The 24,780-nt window shown below is 37.2% G+C and overlaps 1 protein-coding gene across 3 annotated transcripts in view; it reads right to left on the bottom strand.

Annotated features, from left to right (window-relative positions):
• LOC124154080 (ammonium transporter Rh type A) overlaps positions 1-24,780 on the bottom strand; it is a 168,042-nt gene that overhangs the window by 72,113 nt on the left and 71,149 nt on the right. The window contains exon 1 of one of the 3 annotated variants that reach the window (XM_046527587.1): positions 14,304-14,758. The exons of the other annotated variants lie outside the window; for them this stretch is intronic. Within the exon in view, the coding sequence (XP_046383543.1) occupies positions 14,304-14,460 (157 nt within the window). The 5' untranslated portion in view covers positions 14,461-14,758. Of the gene's footprint in view, positions 1-14,303; positions 14,759-24,780 lie in introns of those variants that run through there. 3 annotated transcript variants of the gene reach the window in all.

A 24,780-nucleotide genomic window follows, 5' to 3' on the forward strand; every position in this document is an offset into this window, starting at 1 on the left:
TGTTTCTATGCTTCCTTGGGAAACGACTAAAAAAAAGGCCTTAATTTGAGCAAACAGAAGATTTTTGCCTTGAAGTCTGACGACGCGATAAATAGAAAAATATGAATTATCTCTGTAACGGCGGAAAATAAATTAAATTATTTCCTCTTGAAGTGCAAAGTGGACCGTGGTTGCCCAAAAAGCCAATTATCTTATTCCTAGACTGGTGGATATTTTTTTGTAGACACAAAGAAAACCTCTGACGAGTACAAGCATCGATATATATTTTAAGCGTTAGACACTTCATTTTTTATTTTATGCTGTCACGAGAAAATAATTTTTTTGCTGCAACGAATATCTCGTTTGCTCTCTTGGTTAATCTTGCTTGCCTATCGGATTTCATGCTAAATCACAGATGATGATAACAATTGTCCTCACTTTTACAATAAAAAAATCCGTTAGGATTGTGTAATCGTGTTAGAGGAAGCGCCAAAAAGAGTAGGTTTGAGGAAGTTTAATTCGGATAGCTTTCAAAATTGAATAAAATATCGTTGAGCATTGCTACAAAATCCCTATGAAGGACAGCTAGCTCCAATGGTTAATTACCAACAGATAACATTAATATTAATTGTATATATTCAGAAAATAGAAATTTAGATGCGAAAATCTTCTGCCTCAAAACCATAATAAAATGATACCATATGGAAAAGGCACCAGTCCGTCCCATTGAAGCTTGATTTCTTTTTGCCAAATAGAAAGCATTTTAATCTGTTTTCAAAGATGTCCTCGTCACGGCGATAAAGTGAGAGCATACCATATAGCCCCAATTTATATAAAATACGTTTTATAAAATCGTGAAGAACAGAATTAATAAGTTATGAACCTGATAGATCACATGATTACGTATATATATACTATTTCGGTCAACAGCTTGAGTTATGGCTTATTTCTCCAAGAAATTAGGATCACTCAGCTCATAAGCGATGCGGGTGGAGGCTTTTGTAGACCCATTCAAAAACGCGATGGTGTAAGCACATCTAGAGAACGACCTTAAAACCCTCTATTGCAATATTCGTGAAAATGCGATATGAGCAATGCTGACTTAGGTGCATGATTCTACCTTTCAGTGCTCGAAACTACTGAACGGCCTATCGGCTTACTGTGGTCCGCGACATAATTCATATGTCCCCCATAACCACCGTCTGGTATTTATTTAAATGCTTTAGATAATGAGAGCTCGTACAGCGGAGATAATTGATTGCCAAAGTTTGCTGACTATATTATTCATTCATAATAAAATTTCAGAAAATACTGGTTATATATGTGTTCTCCTTGGCCACAAATAGATAAATTTAAGGCCTGGAGATAAAAAGAGATTTTCAATCCCTGCACTAAAAATCGGCTGAGCCGATTCCGCATTATAGAGCAGATTACGCGGAAAAACTTCTAAGCAGAACAGCGAATAGAATTTTAGAGGACGAAAAACCCGTTTGCAGGGTGGATCTTCATGCGGACGTATTCTTGAATAAAGAACGTCGCATCGGGTGGAATTTGAAATGTTGTGATTTATGAAATACAGCGAAAAAATTCACGATATACGTCGCTGCTGATTCTTTTTTTATTTTACTCGGCTAACAAAAATCGTTATTGGAATCTATACAAGAAATTGGGGAATGAAATGAGATCAGACTTTCACCCATCAAAATGTCAAGGCCTTCTCAAAAAATATCCTTTGAAAAATATTCACAGAAGGAGAATAATGAAAATTATACCCCATTCCTTTCGACTTTGTTTATGTTTTTATTGGTATTTGCCCGCTCGTCCTCCATGAGTTTTGTGAAATTAATTTACCATTCCTCTATTGAATGTTCATCAATATTTTTTTAAGAACCAAACATGCAAGTATGCGTGACAAATGTCTTTTGTTTATATCAACCGACCTTGATGAGCCACGAATTTACCGTGTTTGTTAAAACTCGTACCTACGGTTCTTTAACGTAGAGGGTAAGACTTAAGGAGATAGGGTAGTAGTGGTATCATTGTTTTAAGGGTACGTCGACATCTGAGGTCATTTTGCACCGCACCGTATCATTTGCAAACATTTTGTGTACATCACCTCATAAACTCGAGAAAGCTCGGTATGCTTGATTTTCTCAAAATGGAAATACATATATAAGAGAAAAATTTATGCATAGCGAATTGTATACTTTGTTTTTGTTTAGAAGTCCAGGTATAAAAAAAAATGTTATTTTCCGGCTACTTAGGAGATAGGGCTTCCATTTATATGTTCAGAGAAAAAATTCTCACATTCGGTCGACATTTCTCCATTTTTTTTCAGTTCATCCTGTATGTTAAAATAAACATTAGGATCATGAGTTAATTTCTGCAAAAGTCGAAATTTCCGTCATAGTTGATTTTCTCAAGTACTGGAAACTTTTTAATTTAATTTTTCATCCGAATTTAGTCTTTTTGAATATAAAAGTTACATGGTATTTACTATGTTTGAGGATTTTCGCAGCTTTTTTAATGTATTTTGTAAGTACCTTCCGTTGAAAAAATTAAAGGAAACATAAGAAATAGACATAAAAACACAAAAAAAAAGACTTCAAGACAAGACATTGTGGAAAGGGTTCCAATGCCAATGCCCTACGGCTATCGCCTTCAGCGCGAAATTTAAATCGGACCAACAAGGGGCAACGCATCCAGTATGAGATGTTACGAGAACGTTGCTCTTATTCTCTTGAAAACGCTCCCAGTAAGAGGAGTTAAACGTTGAGCGAAAAATGTTTTCAACGCAGCTTTTCCCAAAAGGAACTTACAAGTTAGATATTTAATATGGCTGGATGAAAGCTTCCACGCAGTGATGATAGAGGGATTTCTTGAAATTTCCTCCTCTTTGATTCAGTTTTTCACGACTGTCTCCCCGAAATACCACATATTTTATCGTAAATTTCCTTTTGGAACATTGCTGGGGTACGATCATAAATGCTTTGCGGGGAATTACTCACGGCAAGGAGGCATGACGATAAGGATGCATAGGAAAAAATTGACAAGTACTTGACTTCAATTGAATTCGTGTCATTGATAACGTATGAGGTCAAGAGAATAACTCTTCCCTTTCAGATTTTAGAGCTTTTAAATCTTATCTAAAGTCACCGGTTCCTTGGATTCTAGTGGCCTTAATATGTACATTCTTATCGCAACCGTTTCAGTGATATATATTTTCCTTATCGGTTGGCGTTGGAAATGATCTATAGATATGCTTGAATATTGAAGTGATCGGATAAAAGCTGAAAGAATTGAAGACTTGTGAAACCATTTGTCCAAAAAATGGGATAAAAAAAGGGATAAATAATAAAATGTGCAGTGTACGTTCCATTTGCTGGGAAATGGAAGAGGTGAGTGCTATATTGATTTAACAGTGACAAATGGAATGGAAGAGAGAAAAAATTTAGCGGATGAATGAAAGAATAGCGAGGAAGTTGAGAAGGCTAGTGATGGTCCAATTGATAGATGACAAATTATTTGGATAGATGAATAAAGTATTCAATGGGAAGATCTGCCAATCTGTTTTTGGAGCAATTTTGTGGTCCAAAATAAAACTATTACAAGGGGATAAAACAAAAAAATGCTCTTATTTTTTAAAATTCTCCTTCAGGTAAAACAAATAAATGGAAATATCGATGATTGATTTGAGTTAGACTAAAACATTCTGTAGGTCGAGATGCCCGAGGGAAATAATTGGGCCCCTACTCTATTACTGTAAAATTCATTCGACTTTTTATCGCCCGGACCTGTCCTCAAATATCAAAACCAAACTTCGGGTGAACACTGAGAGGGTGAGTAAATACTACAGGGTAATTATTGTGATTAATTTGGTAATGCGAGCCATTAAAAACTTTCAATGTTCAGATTACAGAGTTTTGTTTTAGCAGAATAGGTACTCCGCTTTATTTTTTAGAGTGAGCGTTTATAAAGCCACTCGCTTTTAGATGTGGAGAAACGAGGGGACACCTGATAATCATTCAATCCGCGGACACAAAAGCTATTATCTACGCTATCTGAAAACATAATGACTACAATGAGTCCAATGGCAGCACATTTAGACTGATAATCTGTCCTCGCTTGGTCACCCTATTCGTTTCTCTGGACCCATTGACCATTAAACGACCGCCATAGAGGGAAATGAAAAGCTTTTTTCTGCTAAGTAATTACATTTTTTAATTTGGCTTCCCTAATATTTTTTCTGACAAAAATGTCAAGCACCCGAGTCGTTCAAAAAAATCCCTATTACCATTGTACCTCAGTCAACCCGCCTCTGAACCTTTAAATTCAATTAGGCTAACGTGGTGATCATTGAAAAAAATTCCGAGTTTCATTAGATCAAAGCGTGGAAATTACTCCACAAAAGGGAAGAATCACTGAAAAAAGTATTTCAGGTCATCTTTCTGTGTCCCCAATAACGGTAAATGAAAGAGAGGCAATTAAAACAACAAAGGCCAATAAATGGTGAAATTGGAACTTAGTTTGAAATAACGTTTTGTTTTCTCTCTCTGCTGCCAACATCGATTCATTGAATTCCAATGCGGTTGCTGCGCGGACAAAACACTAAAAAAAACTTAAAATAATAACAAACTAAAGGGGATAAAAATGAGATCCGTGGTTGGAGTTCGAAATTAGTTAATTTAATATTTTACGTCCTAAAAGCAGATCTTTTATTTCTTCTATTCCCACGTCGATTGGCCACAATTTTGTTTTCCTCGTCGTGTTGAAAAGGTTAACGAGGAGAGAACAGAAAGTTTCCTCGCCACTAGGTTATGGTTGATTTTTGTGGTAACATGACTAATTGGTTTGCTCGATTTAAAAAAAAAATAAATAAATAACCTATTCATGCCCTAATAAACACCTGATTGAGCCGCAGTGAACATGATACCGTAGAAGTACAAGCTTAGCAAGCCGAAAAAGGGAGAAAATTTAAGATAAACGAAATGAAAATTTAAGGTTATCCCTTCTTATTTATGCAAAAGACACCGAAGAAACACGTGACGCTTTAAACGATGTTACACTTTTAATTTCCGATTCAGGTAAAAACGCTACTCCCATGATAATTATAAAAAAACCAATATCTATACCATAAAAGTCAACTTTTTGCGGAGAGATATCGTGGAACAGCATAACTAATGATCAACTAGGATAGCGTATAGCCCATAAATTTTTATAATAGATTACTACATGTGTTTCGATTGTTACACGATGATATCATCACATCAGGTACTGATGATGATTATGTAACAATCGAAACACGTGTATCTATTATAGTAAAAATTGTGGGCAATTTGATATCTTAGTTGGTCATTGTTCTATAGGTACTATTGGTAACTTGGAAATTACTGTTCGCTACATCGTATTTCCACCACCACTTTCCGTACATATCAAGCCTGAAAGGATTTCATGCATAAAACGCTGAAAATTGAAAAAAAAATTTTCAACATAGTACGGTGGCGGAAAAAATTAACGCAAAGCTCGTTGGCGTCTGAGAGCGGCCAGTTCAGGAACTACTTGTCTTCCAAAATTTTGCCCTCGCAATGCTCTCATACAACCGGGAGTTTTAAAAGCAATATATCCCTTATACCGGGGAAATAATCATACCCGTCGCATTATGACAAGGCGCAAAAGATCCAGCTACGAATTCTTCGCCATATTCTCCGAAGTATGCTTCGCCCTCGATTCACCTAGAATAGAATCTACTCTCCTCGGGACATCATCGGACACAGCCTACATATCGGGCATTGAGACTGCCGTAGAACCCAATCGTTCCGGTGGTGTAGTGGGTAAAGCATCATGCTTCGAAGCAGAGGTTCCACGGATCAAGTCCCAGTGACGGATGACTTGATGCTGCACACACACACACTGTAAACATTTTTCTGATCTTAAAACTTCGCAATACCTATCAATAGGTCCATAGGATGTTGCACGGCTATTGAATTCTTACGCGCTCATTTATTTGTAGAAATTCAACCACCATATTGCATAGGCATGTGGGCAGTTGACTGTGGAGTGAATTTTGACTACCAGTTCCACGTCGTCCAGCACCGCTTCAAGGCCCCTAACCATTAGCTGCATGTGCGATGTGTCACGGCCTACTACTCCTCCCTCATTTCAAGGGAAAATTCCTCGGAAGTTCTGCAGAGCTGAGCGAAAGAAGAACATCAAGCCGCCCAAACTCAGTAGTTATCAGTCGGGTAATTTTGAGCGTTAGCGTATGTATTTCATCAGAAACATTGAGCAAATAGTTAAGTTAACAGAGGTTAGTTATACCCTTAAATTTTCCAACAAAATGAGCATTACGCATTCATTTTTAAAATAATTCATCATTATTATGGAACTAATGTTATTTCGAAGCCATAGAAATATTGGACTGTTCGCGTTTTCCGCTATTTATTTAATCACTACTTCGAACTTTTCATTACTTTTAGCACTCAACATAGGTTAAGAAATAGCATAAATCACACAATCAATTATTCGAGGTAATTTCGTGTCAGAAATGGGGTTGTAAGTCATTTATGTTAATTTACAAACTAACTTTTAAAAAAATAAAAATGATTTCACATAACCTTTACCTATCAATAAAGAAATTTTATTCTTGTAATTATATGAATTACCATTCATTGCGATATCTTCATTTTATGGCCGAATTTCAGTATTCTCTATTCATTGAGGAGGAGCGATAGAGTTTTGTTTTGACCGTACCGTGAATTATAGAGTGCGGTCGAATTTTCCCATTGTCTTATGAAAAAATATATTTCCAGTAAGCCACGAAATGCTTACAAAAATTTACCTCATATACAGGAGACATTTTCTTTTCACTTTCTTACGAAGGATTTACTTCCATGATTGTTGCATAATTGAAATGTGCATCAAAGATGGACTTCTGAAGCAGTCTTCGCAGCTAAAGAAAAGTAAATGAGTTTAATTTTGGACATTAAATATTTTGCGGAAAACGATTCGGACACAAAAATGGAGTGGACAGGTAAAAGACTGCAAGGTATAGCATGTGTGTTTCAGAGAAGAGGAGAATTATGCAGGAATTGATTATGAAAGCTAGCATCAAAGATCGGATTTGAACAAAAGAAATATTCTTTAGAATTAGAAGAAATAAATTCGAGAATCCATTGATTGATTATTCCTGAACGAGAAATTCACAAGGAAAAATATATCAGTTCATGAGATGTATCAACTTTTAGCAAGGAAATATTAATAATAATTCTATTACCTCGGAAACAAATTCTAGATAAAATTCATTGCCTCCTATTGATTCAAAAATAGAGTCGAATTCCATTAAGTTCCTTTCCACCCATTCAAATTTCCGTAATCTTTCGAGTTTCCTAAATAACTTTTCAATATGTGAAAATTATAATACTTTTCTGATTCTCATTTTATGTCAGTTTATAAAATTGAAAAACATTTAACGCTTAGTTCAAATACATCTATTTTCATAAAGATCAAATTTTTAATTGATGTTGTTAATCAAATATGCGTTCATATGGATCATCTTTGTGATTAAAAATTAAGTTTTAAAGACATTATAAAGTTAAAAAAAACTATTTACTTCTCTCATTTCACTATGAAAGAAATCGTTTACTGAACAAATTAATCAATTTCTTCGGATAACTACATGAATGACATCTTTGAACCTTAAAATGGCCATAACATATTCCGTTGCCTAAATCAATTCGGCATCGCATTTCTTTTCAATTGCAGTATGTTACAAGTTGCTCCAATATAATCCTCGGGAAACTATTATTAGGCGTAGAATATTGAGCTACGCATTGCAACACTGAACTGAAAACAAACAACTAATTTCTCGGAGGTGGCTCATAAAAGTGCTTTCATTCTGCTTTGAGGAACTCTATACGAGTTTTCCCTTGAAGGGGAGAAGAAGTGTAGGCCGTGACATATCGCAAATACAGCTAATGGTTAGGGGCCTTGAAGCGGTGCTGGACGACGTGGAACTGGTAGTCAAAATTCACTCCACAGTCAACTGCCCACATGCCTATGCAATATGGTGGTTGAATTTCTACAAATAAATGAGCGCGTAGGAATTCAATAGCCGTGCAACATCCTATGGACCTATTGATAGGTATTGCGAAGTTTTAAGATCAGAAAAATGTTTACAGTGTGTGTGTGTGCAGCATCAAGTCATCCGTCACTGGGACTTGATCCGTGGAACCTCTGCTTCGAAGCATGATGCTTTACCCACTACACCACCGGAACGATTGGGTTCTACGGCAGTCTCAATGCCCGATATGTAGGCTGTGTCCGATGATGTCCCGAGGAGAGTAGATTCTATTCTAGGTGAATCGAGGGCGAAGCATACTTCGGAGAATATGGCGAAGAATTCGTAGCTGGATCTTTTGCGCCTTGTCATAATGCGACGGGTATGATTATTTCCCCGGTATAAGGGATAGAGCATTGCGAGGGCAAAATTTTGGAAGACAAGTAGTTCCTGAACTGGCCGCTCTCAGACGCCAACGAGCTTTGCGTTAATTTTTTCCGCCACTGTACATACACAGTGAACAAACGACAAAACGACTTTATTTTCTTTCACGTATTTATTTTCTTGGTACATGCTTCAATCTCAAGAGGTCATTTTCAAGTACTGTTACAAGTTTACCTTACTTTAAAGTACTAATACAAGTTTTCAAGTTCTGGTAGAAGTTTACCGTCGTAATAGCGACGTAGGCTAAGATGTCATTTTCACTCAAGAGGTCATTATCAAGTACTTTTCGAGGTTGAAACATATCGTACCAAGAAAATAAATCCGTGGAAGAAAACTAAGTCGTTTCGTCATTTGTGAAATTCAACTTCCATATAGTTGAGCCGGAAACCACTGAATTATGGTGAAGTCCAAATGAAGTATACGTCTCGCGATACACCAATGTTTATATTTGTTGGCAAAATCTATTGTCGTTTAAATATATCGTATACATAATTGCCCTCAACGAAAGGTGAACTTTTTCGATTTTGAAGTTTCATGTGACTGTCATTTTGATCCCGTGTTTCTGTAACCGCTCAGATTAATGCAAATGCCGACGTAATAGCGAATTTTGTAGATCATATCCAGTAGAATATGTATAAAACATTCAAATAACTCCGTGGTTCGATTCCCGGTCCAGGTGAACTTTTTCTTTAGGCAATTAATGTGAATTTCACCGCCGTCACGCGGCAGATTTGAAATAAACTGTTATAAACAATATTTGGGAAATATATGGGCACGTATTTACCAAACTTTGTCACGAAACTTTAACTCTGGATTCTCTGTTGCCGGAGGCCTAGGATACATCGCGATCTCAGGAACTCATTCGAAGTCATGAGTTTTACCAGAGCATCCGGCAATAGGGCAAACTCGCGGCCAGTAAGAGTGCTCGTCTTCAAGCTTCTGTAGCTTAAAGGTGCGTTTTCCAAGTAAATATAATTAGTAATTTTGTCTCCTACTGGCTCAAATATCCTGGGTGAAAATTTCATGTCACAAGTTTTCTCTACCCTGTATACCCCAAACATGAAATTCTCTGTGGGATTTGTCTCCGTTGATTGGTAAAACTTATTGTATTGCTCCAAGTATTAATTCCCCAATCATATGTTTATGGTGTTAAGTACGTAAGTAAGTTAAGTGAAAAGCTTTCTGGTTATTTCCACGAACGCATTCGGATCGAAACCGCATCTCCCGTGGGTGCTGGTTCAAAAAGTGGGGAAAATGAATTAGAGGAACCCATGGTTCAAGGTCACCACATCCGTGCGGCATGGGCCTCAATTAGGTGATTTTTGTAGGGGGGATAGGATAAGGGAGAGATGATGGGAATGTGTTTGAAGAGCGCGTTTCCTAATGCTGCGGCAGAGGGAAGAAATATAACGAATGACGTGATTTACAGTATATTTCATGATAGCGTCAACTGTGGTCGTCGCGTCGCCCGGAGCAACGTTGTAAGCGAGAAAGGTTATGTGCAAATATTGAAGGAAGCCGAGTATTTTTGGGGTTTTATGAAAAAACATATTGTTCTCGCAAAAAATGAATCTGAATTAATTTAAAGTACCCATTATGAAAGTATATTTCATGACCATAATCTTTCGATGGTAGATGAAAGTTACATCTGATGATGGGAAAGTAAGTTTTCAGGTTGCACGTGGAAATAATCGTTATTTCTACATAGGATCGAAGAAATAAAAAAAATTGTTTCTTTTTTCTGCTCGTCAACGTAAATGTCACATTGTAGATAACCTGCTGGGAAGGAGAATGGCAAAAAGCTTTTATATTTATTAATTTAAAACAAAATATAAAGGTAATAAGTGAAACCATAATTATTTAAATGAAAGAGAATACAAATAAAAGATTCTCAAAAGAAATCATTTGCATTCATAAGGACCCAGATTCCTGCAGTAAGAAAACCATAGATAAACTGAGAAATACGTCGTATACACTGACGTTACTTGATTAAATTTGTTGAAATTCAAGGGAATGAAAAGAGGAGGTGACCACCTCATCTGGGGACACCGTGTCCCGCGTTTTTACCCGAACGTTTTTAATCGCAGGTAAAAGCGCCTTCCTCAATGGGCTTCAAAGGCCTCTCCGATCTCCTGGGAAGAAGGCTCTCACTTGACGCTCGGAGTGTTTGTTATCATTTGTAGAGTTATTTGCAGTGGGGGAATGGCTTAGTGGCATTGCCAATTCGGCGTCGATTCGGGATTTCTCGAAAATTTTCTGCTCATGTTCATCAAAAGGATACATCACTCACAACAATGTGCAATTGGGATTTTTTTTGCGCGGGACTACTCGTTAAAAATAACGCTATCATAAAAATATTATCCGAATTTATATACTGTAAACCATTATCAACAATTACTGATAGTGGAAAAAAGTTTCAAGTATTTTTCAAATGTAAAATTTTTATTTTTTATATAACTATATGAAAATGTAAAAAAAATGCCTATTCAATACACCCTGCAAATTTCAAAATGGTAACGTAATTTCTTCGGGCCGAAAAATACCTTTGTTTTAATAGTTAGGGGACGTTTTGAAGGTCATCATTAAAAAATGAGTCACTCTACTTCACGATTACCTACCAGATACGCCTTAACATCCAGTGAATGAAAGCAGGAATATGCTGAGAAACTATGAACTCAACGCCCAGCCTACAGGGTGCAGCCGCAACGAAGCCGTGATTCTTTCAGAACAGTTGGCGCTAGGTACGATCAAGTATTGCGCGCAATTGAATGCAAATGAACATCATATGGCAATGGTAGGAATGAATAAACCGGATAGTATGCATTATTCAGGTGATCTGGCATTGGCTGAAACCGTGAGGCTTCAGCGCAATTGGACCAACCAGCCAACGGCAGTGAAAAAAGCCGTATGTTTTCTTCAAATAAAGTGATGGTCTATGGCAATAGGATACGCACAAAACTTAAGTTACAACACCTTCAATACCCTCAATACCTATGCATTCATCCAAATCAAATCCTAAATGAACTGAATGTTATCATCAAACTCAGAGTATAAGTGAATGGGGTGCAATGAGATCTCAATCCACAGATCCAATCGTCGTAAAAGATGTAAAACGTTTTCATTCTAGTATTGTCTTTTCCGTACTTGTGGTAAAAATGTTGATTCATTTATATTCGGTACATGTAATTCGGTTCAGAGCGTGGATTAGTAAATCGGTTTTTTGATAATTTCAGCCAATTGTGTTTGAAAATCAGTTTTTACTAAATAGGCTTCGATGACTGATTTAGGCGTAGGAAAAAAGGTTAATTGAAATAAGAATACTATCGTTGTTATGACAAAAAACAGGTAAAAGTTATGGTGTAAGATATGAACCATGTTAAAAGTCAAACGTAGGTTTCTCTATACACACGTTTATAGTTATTAGTAAATGAATATCTCTACCAAATCATAATCACATTGGCCAAACAAAAGTGGCGCGACAGTGGACTGGACGTGATTGAAAAGAGTATTAACTTATGAACACAAGCACTGCGTCTTTAAAAATTTGTATACCATAGTTTTCTTTTTAAGAATTGATTGATTCCACACGTGCACGCAACACGTTTTGCAGAACACGTGAAAAAACATTTGCTTCCAATCGCCACATGACCTCCATTATCTCATTTGAATTCGATATTGGCTGTGGCCCTGAGTAAGGGTTACGAGGGACAGGAGAATTATGTAGTAGGGGAAACCCGCACTTGATTATATTCCAGGAGGTCTGGAGCACATGCTACTACGTGTTGGAAACTGCTACTTTCAGGAGGAAGCGGAGTAGAAATTATATACCTTCTTCCGCCAAGCGAAGGAAATATTATTTTCATGATAATTATGTTCTTCTAATATCACCGCATTGGCTAACAGCTAAAAAGATTGGGCTTTCATTTTTAAAAATAAAAGTCGTTTTTCCAATATCATGCACTAAGGCATGGCTTTAGGGAAATTTTATTTGAAAGTAATTTCTTATTAAATAGGCTTCTATAGCTGGTCTCAACGTAGGAAAAAGGTTTTTTATAATTAGAATATTACCGTCGTTATGACAAAAACTGGTATATTTATAAAATATCACATGTAATGTGATGAAATTCAAACATAGGTATATCTCTCCACACTTTTTTAGTCATTAATTGATGAATATTGTTATCAACTTAAAAATACGTTGGATAAACTAAAGTTACATGATTGTGGGCTGAAATAGTTTGAAAAGATTGTTAACTTAAGAGTACAAGAATCGCGTCGTTTGCATTTGTAAACCATATTTTTGTTGTTTTCGGCCAGAGAATTCGGCTGGGAGGGGGTAGCACGGGACGACCCCAGGACTACGTAATTCTTAACCTCTGATGGTTCTGGGGTGTACCCCCATTTTAAGTGGTATTTCCCCCGGATTTTTTTATCGTTTAAACTCCTCATGATTTACATTAAGCCTAATTTATGATGATGTTTTTGAATTAATTTTTTAAATTGATATAGAAAGGTGTTTCGGGTACTGTGTGAACCAGGGCCTCAATTTCAATTTCTCATTTTTTTTGGGGAGCCTCTAGACTTCTATGAGGGGCGCTCAACTCGTAGCACATGTTCTGGGGCAAGGGTGATGTAAAAATACGGAAAGATTTTATTGCAACTAGAATATTAATGCAATAATTACAATAGTTTGATATAATTGCTACACCAAAAAGAAACTGTAAAACACCCTATAGAAATGAAAAATGGGTCTGTTGTCATGCCGCTCTCCGAGTCATTACGAAATGAAAGCTTCAACGCTAACGATCCGCTAATTAATTGAAAAAGCACTAGTTGAGCACGAAAATATGAGCACGAAATTGTCCACATTCTTAAAATTTCAGTCGTCGTAAAACCTCATCAGTGAAAAATGTATTAGTAAAGAGTATAATTAATGACAAAACTAACGATATATTGGAGATCGTGGATGCCTATTGGCTTGAGCGCTTGTCTGCTGACCGAAAGGTCCCGTGATCAAATCCCGGGCGAAGCCATCGTACTTCTCAAAAACAAAAATTTCTTCTGAGCGCGAGGTGGTCAGGAAAAGAACTAGCCCCCCACTCCTCAATGAGTGGCTAATTCCGGGGAGAGCTCTACGCTCACCTGTCTAAAACCTATCTACGGACAGTGGTCTGAAATTGGAAAATATCGGACAAAGGTTCACGATTGCGTTTTTTTGAGGTAGGGGATAGAAACTTGGTATACTTATATGCTCAAAAATAATGAAAAAAATTGATCAAACACCGAACATAATACCGAAATATGATGTTTTTTATTTGTTTCATTTAGATCATTCCAAAACTCTACCAGCAGCTTAAATCTTATGTTTTTCGAACAAAAACGAGATTGGGCTAGTTTTTGGAATTTTGGTCATGTTTGGTCCCCTGTATCTCAACAACGGATGCTATCGATGAACAATGACTTATTGTTTCATAAATATCAATTATTTTGGAGCATATGGGCCAAGTTTTAAGTCTTCACCTCGATAGAACGCAAGTTAAGTTAAGGTTCCTTATCGAACTTTGAAAAGGTTAAGCATCCAACTTGAGCCTCGGTATAATTGCCATGGGAATAAAAGAACCTGGGTAGCGTAGTGGTCTGCGCCGTGGCCCGGAAAGCAAAAGGTCCTTGGCTCGATTTCCGAATTTTTTCTCATGGCAATTCTTGTACGCAGTGTAAGATTTAGAAAAAGGGGGTGACGTGCATATGATTTTATCAACAGTCTGGGCAGTCCGCACTCTTCAACCGTTTAGAAACCAGAGATGTAAAATCAAGAGAGACTCACTTCCGTAGAATTCGGGCGGCCGCGCATCGTCCCCTGTCGGTGCCTTGGCGTACTTGGTGCAGCAGGCGTAGACGACGAAGATGGCCAACTCTATGAAGATGGTGGCCACGAGGAAAGTCTTCCCCGTGTCCATGTGCCCCGCAGTGAACTTCACCATTGCGAAGGGATCCTCCTCTCCCGGTTGGCAATAAAACGCCCAGGACACAAGGCGACCATCCGATTACGAAAGCACGTAAACACTTTTATTGGGGTTCCAATCCCTCCTTATTTGTTCCTCACGTTCTCCACTTTCCCCGGAAAATAACGAAGATGCCTCCAATGACAGACACCGGCGATTTTACAGCCCCGTAACCACCGTGTACTCCACTGGGCGAATAATACGACTGCTATTGTCTCTCGATTGTAGACAGCTGGGCATCCTCTTGGGAGAGACAAGGAAATCTCCCCTCCCCCACTGGCACTGACCCCTCCCCCTCTTTTGCTTTCCTCGTCTCTCCACGTCCCCCTCTCCTTGATTGCGGCCTCACGATAAGTGAGTGCTCTGGCTACAACCACCGTGGAAGAACGTGGACAAGTGCGGGAGATTCTCAAGACTGATAATAGCTTTGTCCACGTATTTAGCGCATACAATCAGGTCCTCGTATAGCCTTATACGGAATCAAATGGGGAAAATATTGATAAATTTACCAGAACAAAACAAACTCAAGAGGCGCGTGAAGCCTGATAAAAACTTTGCGCACGTATTTGCCGCATGGAATCACTTCCTCTTTCAACCTGATTGATGCGAAAGAGGATAATTTCGGTGAATTTAAAGGTGCAGAGCGAGTGTGAGAGATGCACGTGACCTGACAAATCGATGAACAGATATTTAGTGTTCAGAATGACGTGATTGCGTTACTCGACTTTTGAAGTGCTTTGAAGTGGAAAGATTCGTAAATGTATCTGTGCGTTCATTTGCCACGCCTGGGATGTTATCCTCGCAGAGCCTGACTGACACGAGAAGGGGAAGCAGGCTAGTGTCGGCTTCGGAATTGCCTCGAAAGAGGACGTCGCAATAAATGTTGATCGGTGGGTGGAGTGGAGGAGGAGGAGGTGAGATGGAAAGGGGTGCTGGGGGTGGGGGGGGGGAGGCGAACCCTCGTGCACTACAACTCCCCTCTCCCTTCCACCTATCCCATCAATCCCTCTTACTCCCCTCACCAAAATAGGGCGTAAACTATGTTGGTAAGTGCTCCGATATGAGGGGTCGCCTCATGGGTTGGATCGCAGGGTTGTGGTCATAGAAATTCCCTCAAGGTGGGGTTGAATGGAATGACAGTTAATTAATGCTCTGGGATTAAACATATAAGAAAATACAAACTCATAAAACAATTTCTGCCAAAAAAACAAAAATAAGAATACATCCGGCACGAATCGATTTGCAACCAAAAGCAAAAAAATACACCAAAGCAAATATTTCCTCAAGTAAACAATGAGAATAAACCGAAACTATCAAGAGGAACAGAAAAAGTGAAAAAACTAGTGACATCAAACCATAAAAATGAATATAAGTTACCGACAAAAGTTCTCACTAAGGTGATTGTTAAAAAGCTTTTCTGTGAAAATGGACAGATGAGAGGAATATTTCATAAATGACGACAAGGAATTCCAGAGATTACAAGTAGGAATGAGAAAATAATTGAGATTAGTGTTTGTCCGAGGCATAGGACGTAGGAGGTGGGAAGGGCCAGTTCTATTGGTTCCAGAATCAAAGGCTGATTTTGGTTTAAACATGGAAAAAATACATCTATTCTTAAAGAGGGTGAATTGAAATGAACCAAGTTAATATATCCTACGAGAAGAGATTCTAAGCCATGTAAAATTGGATGGGTTGGATGGGTAGAGAAAGAGACGATTAAGTTGGCGTGGGAACAAACTACTCCTCGTAGCGTTCCAAATGAAACTATGGATATAGATCATCAAGTGCGTTAACGGAGTCTATTTATATACTACCTCATCTATTCCAGAGAATGTAAAAAAGTGATTCATCATAAATGAAAAGAAAATCTTTGTTATATTCCAACAATTTATATTTAGGCACAGCTAGTTTAGACTGACGCTGCTGCGTCGAAACTAGTTGGACCTGAATATAATTGTGGAATATAACAAAGTTTTTCTTTCAATTAACAATAAAATGAACTTCCAGAAAGTTGAACCTGAGATGATAAAGACTCATTTGACTCACTTGAGAAGTTATAGAACTGTTTCGGTAGCCCTAATAAATATTTCCTCATTATCATCCCCTTGAGTGCGTGGGAAAGGTAGGAAAATTATCGAATTTATTTTCCTCAAGAATTCTTTGAATTCGAGGAGAATTTTAACCTATGGAAGGAAGTAATTTTAACTTCATACCAAATATTTCATGAAAACTTGGCGTCTAATTGAATAAGTGATTAAAACTTTTGTAATTTGATTCAAATTATAGTTGAAATTCTATCACAAATCCTTTATAGAGTCCAGAGGATTACGGGATCAGATAAAACTGGATAGATAGACCTGATACTGCTGGCTTAAGCTGTTTTTAGAGTCATCCATCAGATTGATTCATCAGTGCAACACTGTCAGAGAAAAATTCGGATGAACTATGGGGTAATATTACTCTCGCGGATAATGATAATGGAGTTCTATTGGGCTGGAAGCAGCAGCTCTCCCTTGTCAGGCTCTAATAATTAGAAATTACCTAAGACCAAAGCCAACTATGCTATTGCCATTCTTCAGATTGAAATATACCGCGAAGACTCTTAAGATTGCCGCATTCCACCATAAGATCGCAAATTCAGTTATAGCGGAATATCTCAGAATTTCGCCGGAATACAAAACATAATGCTGGTAAGTTCCCCGCAGCTAACCTTGTAATGACAACTCATTAATTAGAATAACGGAGACCGAGCAACAGCTATATTTACATGAGTTCATATTTTTTACAAGTTTACATTTTGGAGTAATCACGCAAACAAGATAAAATATTAATTCCGTAGATAAATTTTCGGAATATCTCCTAATTTAAGTCTACGGGTAAAATTAAATGAACTGTTAATAGTCAAATCTTTTCTCTAATACAATAACGTATATATTCATACTCAATAGGTGCAAGCGTAAGAAAAGGGTTGATTGCGGTTTTGTGAGCCGTGCATGTTGGTACCATATCGCATCGATGCACCTTTGCCAAAATAATTCCCTGGTAAATCTCAGTCCCGTGGGGCATAAGGATTTCATAGAGCTGGGAACGCGACTGGTGTACGCTGAGATTTATGCGAGCTATTGATATAAATGGGTTGGAACGGAAAACTGATGGTAATTGCTCTTTGAAGAATACCTATGACCTATTGAAAAATTCCAATCCCAGTTCGATAACATGAACCACCTTTATGATAAATGTCGATGAATAGTTAGGAATATAATTGGAATATTTCAAGTAAATCATCATTTGACTGGAGAATAGCTCTGAATATGTGACTTGAGTTACGTGAATAAGAATTTACTGTTGAGGTGTTACCGGTCAAAACCAAAGAATTTCGTTAAATTAAGGTAATTTGCATTAAAATTATAAGAGCAATGAAAATATTTTCTCTTCCTGCAGCAATTTTATCCAAGCTTGTGCAGCATAGTGTCATTTTTACCGCTATATTTCGTATATATGGGCGTCCATCATGGTAAAAAATGTACCAAAAGAGTGGTTTCCCCTTCATATTTATCTACTTGTTCAATGAGATAATATATCCTTATCGAAGCGAATGCCATGCATATCTGATTTAATTTGAAATTACAAACAATGATACCCGGCTGATTTCCTGTGAAGACTTCATCGACCGTATCATTGTTTCAACGTTTCAATGGCCTTCTCTGCCATCGTCTTCAGAGAGAAGGCCATTGAAACGTTGGCAGCAATATCCATCCAATGGCTGATTTCCCGTGAAGACTTCATCAACAACATTCGCCAGGAAAGCACCAAACCCTTCTTTAATGATACGGTCCATGATATCAGCTAGATATACGTTAAATGAGGACGTGTAAAAAACAAATCTTGTCCGCTTAAAAGAAAGGCGGGAATCAATTTCTTCTTCTTCTTCCTTCCAGGATTAGGCTACTAGGCCTGTTCCGGCTCCACATCACCATCTTTTCCTTGGTCTTCCTATACTTCTCTTGCCAAATGGTTGATATTCCATTGCTTGCTTTGGAATTCTTTCATTTGGCATTCGAAGTAAATGTTCCTTCCATCTATGTTTGTAGTCTTTTAGTTTGTCAGTGACTACTTGGACACCCAGTTCATCTCTTAGTTGAGTGTTTCTTATTTTATCCAATATTTTGCAGCCTTTTACTGATCTTAAAAATTTCATTTCAGACGATTCTATCTGCCTTAATTCCTTCTTTTTTGGTACCCAACATTCTGATCCGTAGAGTACAGTAGGGACTGCCATCACTTTGTAAAATTTTATTTGTGTTTCTTTTCTTGTTTTGTTCTTTAGAGTTCTTCTAATAGTGCCACATATTCTCTGGAAAGTGTTAACCTTATTTATAATATCTTTTTCCTCGTCATATGTTATGCCGCATCCTAAGTACTGGAAGTGCGACACTTGCTCCAGGACTTGATCCTCATTTACAATTTTTGTTCGTATCGGGTTGCTGCGGGAATCAATGTGACCATAAAACATTGAATTCTATATCGATTTCACGAAGAAATGTTTTTCGTTATTTTCTCCCCGGTTTTTCGATTTAGTTTGATTTTTCAAACAATGATAAGATCCATGAAATCAGCGAGGTATGTAATAAAAAAGACCGTGCAAAAAAAACTTTGCTCAGCTTAGAAGAGAGACGAGAATCAATATGACCATAAAAACATTGAATTCGATATCGATATCAGGAAGGAATGTTTTTCGTATTTTTATCACTGATTCTCAAGATAAACACGCCGAGATTCGGAAGCAACGATGGAGGAGCTGTTAACAATGGAAGATCGGATTGCGTCGGTGGAAATCACGTCGCGTAGTCCGGAGAGGAGATTAGAGAGCGTGGAGGTTGAAGCAATCCGTGGACGAGCAGCGGGTAAATAAAGAGCGTTGGAATCTTATGGCGACAAAGGCGATTCACTTCAGAGGGTGAGCAACATGCGCGAGCAGCATGGGCGGAATTGGGTGTGTCTTGGACCCATGCCAACAGACCAGCCATTCCCCTAGAAACCTAGCAACAGAATCCAACCAAGGCAAAACAACAAGTCATCACGGACACTTCGTTGAATGTACCCATTTTAATAATTGGTTCAATGTGTTGTTTGCGGGTGGCGTGAATTTTTTGGAACCGAAAACCCATTTAGGAAATGCGAATTTTATGCTGATATCCGCTTAATTATCTCCATATAATAGACTGTTTCATTCAAAATACAGTTGATTGAATCACTTACCTGAGCACTTGAGTAATAAACAAACTTAGTCGGTGTGATAACGAGAGTCCAAAGAATAAAGTCAAATGTTTGTCAATTGCCAGAGGAGCGGAAATTCAACCAAGTTTTTTAAAATTTAAATTTCAATCCAAAAAGCCAAAGCAACAAGTCACCAAGGATACTGCGCTTATCTTGTCCTTTTTGAAAATAGGTTCAGAGCATTGTTTGCAGGAGGCTTAAAATTGTTTATGAACGATGAAATTTTACTATCCATATGGTGGAAGCATAAATTAAAAGCAGACAGTTGCAGCAAATCACTTTGTAAAAAAATAGCATCACAATCTGCAATTTGAAAATAGGTCCAGTGCGTTGTTTGCAGGTGGCAAAAAATGTATTTGGAACAATGAAATTTTGCTATCCAATTTATTAGGTAGAAGGAAAAATTAAAAGCAGACAGTTGCAGCGAAAAATAATTGCATAAAATAGCATCAAAATCTACAGTAGCCTTTAAGCAAATCAACGAGGGTTTCATATCATCGTCTCCATTTTATCATTGGTGTGATAGTAATATTATGAAAGTTCGGCTATCGAAATGTCGGAAAAATGCTTATTTCATACTTTTTATGAATATGACAAAGAACTATTGACAAAATAATAAAAAGGATGGCATCTGATCATGTACTCAGGTTAGTGTTTCAATCAGCCTGTGGCACCATTCAAGCCGTATTTTAATGTCATAACTGTTTTTACGTTGAAATAATTAAGGGTATTGACGTATAAAATTGGCAGCCCCAAAATGGATTTTCGGTCCGAATGATATTGAGTCGAAATGAGCTTATTTTTATTTATGATCGTAAACTCAGTCTGAAAAAAGAAACATATTAAATGCGCATCTTTATATTACTTCTGATCAAAATTTTTATGTCTAGTAATGGAAATTATTTCTAATGAATTCCCCCAATGATGTGTTTCAAGTATAAGCGAAAGTTTTAAAGCCTTTATAGAAAATATCATTCCTTTCATTACATCTTGGTGTTTTGTAAAATTATGAAAAGTCAGTCAGTCGAAATGTCAACAGAAACAATAACTCAATGGAGGAAAAAAATATCAAGGGGGGGGGGGGGGCGCAAAAGATATCTCGAGCTACCTTTGCTTTTTATCGTAATAAAACAAATCAGTCAAATGCAAAGTTTAAGAAACTCGTATTTAAACTGATTACACACAGATACAAGGCAATACCATCTTATGATATGAAAAAAGTTTACAGCTCTGGTTCTGCAATGTTTGGCAATATACGCCACTGCAACTGCAACTGCAACTTCATATGTTTTTAGTCGAAGAACAGCAGGCAAAGTGATTAGAAGGACAATATCTTCCCAAGTCTTCAGATGAGTGTTTCAACATGCCCTTCTTTATATCTATAATTTTTATTACATTTTAAAGTATTATTTTATCCAAGAAATATTAAATTCATTTCCAGGAAGTCCAAAAACGTCCTATACTCAAGTTTTTATCGCAAGGTGATGGGCAGCGCTTGAATAATCGTTGACTCGGTGGACGCATAACTTGACCTCGATCCAAACAATCACGGAGTTGATTCCGTGGGCACAACTCCTCAGTCATGTATCTGAGTGCGCCAAGCAATTGACGTTTCACCTTGCGTATATTTTTGCATCGACTCTATTCACGTGATACACGAGTGTATGCACTTCGAGCGTAGGAAACTTCGCAGAGATGGGAGGTGGAAGAACTCATTCATCCCGCTGTTTATAGCCACAACTCTGAACGTTGGTATTTTTGATTTACACGTGAACTATTTTCCGGACAAGGCAGCTCCAAATCAGGGTTGTGTTACCTTTTCTCCCAAATGCCCTGAGTTGTCCAAAGAAGTACGTTTTAAGTACTTCAAAAAATGATTGTATTTGAAGCTACTAGATGAGCTTTCATGTGAAGACTCCTTGTGACGGCGATAATGTTATATTTTCTTCATTCTCTGACATTTTTAATCATTATTTAACTCATATTTCTCCGCATAATATGGTAGACTAATTACTTTTAGAAATATTAGTGCCTAGTTGTAATCTCCTAAATTACTCCCATCGCTGCGTTGGTATTTGTAAGTACTCCAATGCGTGAAATAGTTTTTTCCCATTACGGATTCAAATCAATTCTCATGAATTACAATTTTTAAAACATTACCACCTATTTTTCGTTACATCATAGATTTCAAAAGGTGAAAATTTATGAATGTGATCGAGACGACATGGATCTTTTTACGAAAAAATATCGATGCACTGTGTACGATCAGGCCTCCTCAAGTTCTTCCGATTCAGATGATGCATAAATATTCATTTTCAGAAAAGCAATGAAATAAAATACTTTGAATAATCCGGTTTCTTGGTTAAAAATTGAGAAAACGGAAATTTAAAGGTTCTTCTTTAGTCAAAAGTCTCGCTGCGCGATCAATCAGGTATCATGAATTACTCGACCAAGAAACTCAATCAACTCAATCATGAAACAATTTCCCAAGATGCGTAATCAGGGTCTATGTTGAGAACTTCCTTACCGCAAAATATTTCGTACATGTGAAGAATCGTGAATGGCGACACATAAAAACTTCCGCACGGGCGGATAGGCAAAATATTTAATTAATATACTAGGAAGAACGTCGGTATCCTCGGCATGAGATTATTAAATCAAAGCCAAGCCCATGATTACTTCATTTCTTCTCCCCTAACACAAAAGAAACAGGCGACTATTTGGACTCCCGCTATCACACGGGAAGTTTGCTTGCACTGTCAGCTCCTACGTCTGAGCGTCTTCCGGAAGAGCATCTGGCTTTGACATTCCTTCAAGAAGTCACGACTTTTCAAGCATTAGATAAGCCTGTCTGGCTGAGATACACTCTCGCTAACCATTCGGGTGCCTCTGTGCGATATTATTCAAGAACGGAAAACAATGCGTCTCTCTGTTTCACATGACACATTGAGTTGCATCCAATCCTAATGACCTAGATAGTGTAACCTGAAGTGTCCTTAATTGTGCTTTAGGCTATTTCACAAATTGAAATCAGTCATTTTCTTCAGACTCCGCACATCTGGTCAGTCCTACTTATGCTCGATTGATCATCTCGGGCGTGGACGGGAATTGTTTCCCTCTAATATTCATCTCATATGGCTTCTTAACGCTAGGATGCCCGGCTGGGTCAATTTGACCCAAAAGAGAATATTTATGTTGACTATTCTGGAAGGAAGAAAAATTTTAGACTTATATTTAATGAGTTTTAATAATTTAGTTTTGTTTACCACAGTGCAAAAGTTAGGCCTGATATAATTATTTTTTCTATTTTTTCTCATCACTTATACCTGCCATGCCCGGATGGCTCATTTTGACCCAGACTATCTATCAAATATATAAGAAATCTTGCTACTTTTCCTTTGTATTCATTGTAACGATGTGTTTTATACTGTTTTTTTTTCAAAATGTTACTGTATTTTTTTACCTGATACCATTGAAATTCATTGTACCTCCCAAACCCATCATAGGAAAAGTGATAGGTATTCACAAATTTGTGGAAACTAGTCTCCTATAACATCATAGAAATTGTTGAACAACAACAATTTAAATATTTTTCGTCTAATTAAATTTTCTACTACTCTCCCAAATGCTTTATAAACAATATTAATCAATAAACTGGGAAGGAATTAAGCATTTCGAATAAAATGGGTCAAATGGGTCATTTGAGTAAAACATGGTCATATTGGGAATAATACCCACTCGGGAATAATAGGGTCTAAGGATCGGTCGGGCATGATAGTGTTAAACTATCTTATGTTTCCCTCTTAATGTTAACCCGCCTAGTCGTTGCACCTTAATTATCTCGCAAAGAAGCAAATATTTTATCAAAGGAATCTTAAACTCGTTTCTATTTTTCCCTTACTTTGTGAATACCTCCCTTAAATCATGGCAAATACTTTTTTCATTTTACCTTTTAGCTTTTCACCTGAAATTTACTTATCACCATTAAAAATTCACCAATGAATTTTACTTAAAGTTCAGCATTAATTTGGGAATAGCTAAAGGAAGATTCGATGGCGACGCGCCGTTCATCATTTTTGATGCGCTATGGAATTGCTCATTTTATTTTTTTTTTCGTCAAAAAACATTCATATCATAAGTTTAATCCGACCGTATCGCATTTTCATGATATAATATCCAATATTAACAGAAAGAAAGAGAAATGTATACTTTCAAGGCTATGAAAATTTGTAATTTCCAAATACTATGACTAAAGCTATACCACGAAAAGCCAAAGTATTTAAAAATCATTTGGTTAAGAACAATAATATAAGATAAAATAGTTTAAGTTTGAAAATGTTATATTTACTTCATTTCTCGGTGGAGCACACATTTCCCACCATTTTTCATAAAATTTGTTTGGTCAAACTTATAGGTACATTAAATTTTATATTGGTGCGATGTAAAATTTTATAAGAAAACGTAATTTTTTGCACTATTTGCGTTAAAAATATTTTGGTCGATTACGAGGGGATCGCTTATCCTTCTCTTCTACAGGCAGAAATCATTTGGAAAATATGTGCAACAATTTAGTTTCCCACCTAACGCTTTGAAAGTAGTCGAGTAGTTAAATAATTAATTTCGAAATTGAAAAAAGCGAGATGTAATACATTTCTTTAAATAATCTCCAAATAGCTCGTTCAGCTGTTCATGTTTTATGCATTAAGGACAAAGAGTAAGCGGATGATGCATTGAAATGCTTGATAACGTTTTAACTATTCAGTAGGGGACAGGATACATTGATTTTGCATGTGACTGTCGATTTTGTTCCATCAAAGTAAACAAGTTTCAGTTGGAGGTCAATTTTGGAGGAATGGATTCAAGGTGCGGTATCTCATTAGTAATTGATTGCCAATTCGGGAACTGTTGATTAAAGAGAGGATAGCGGAACGAAATCTTAATTAACTCTTCCTTTAATTAGCACATTCACGGTGCCAACGAATGCTATGATCTTCGTTATTTCTACTTCTCCAGCTCGTTTAC

Source organism: Ischnura elegans, chromosome 2 (genome assembly GCF_921293095.1).
Source record: "Ischnura elegans chromosome 2, ioIscEleg1.1, whole genome shotgun sequence".
Lineage (NCBI taxonomy): Eukaryota > Metazoa > Arthropoda > Insecta > Odonata > Coenagrionidae > Ischnura > Ischnura elegans.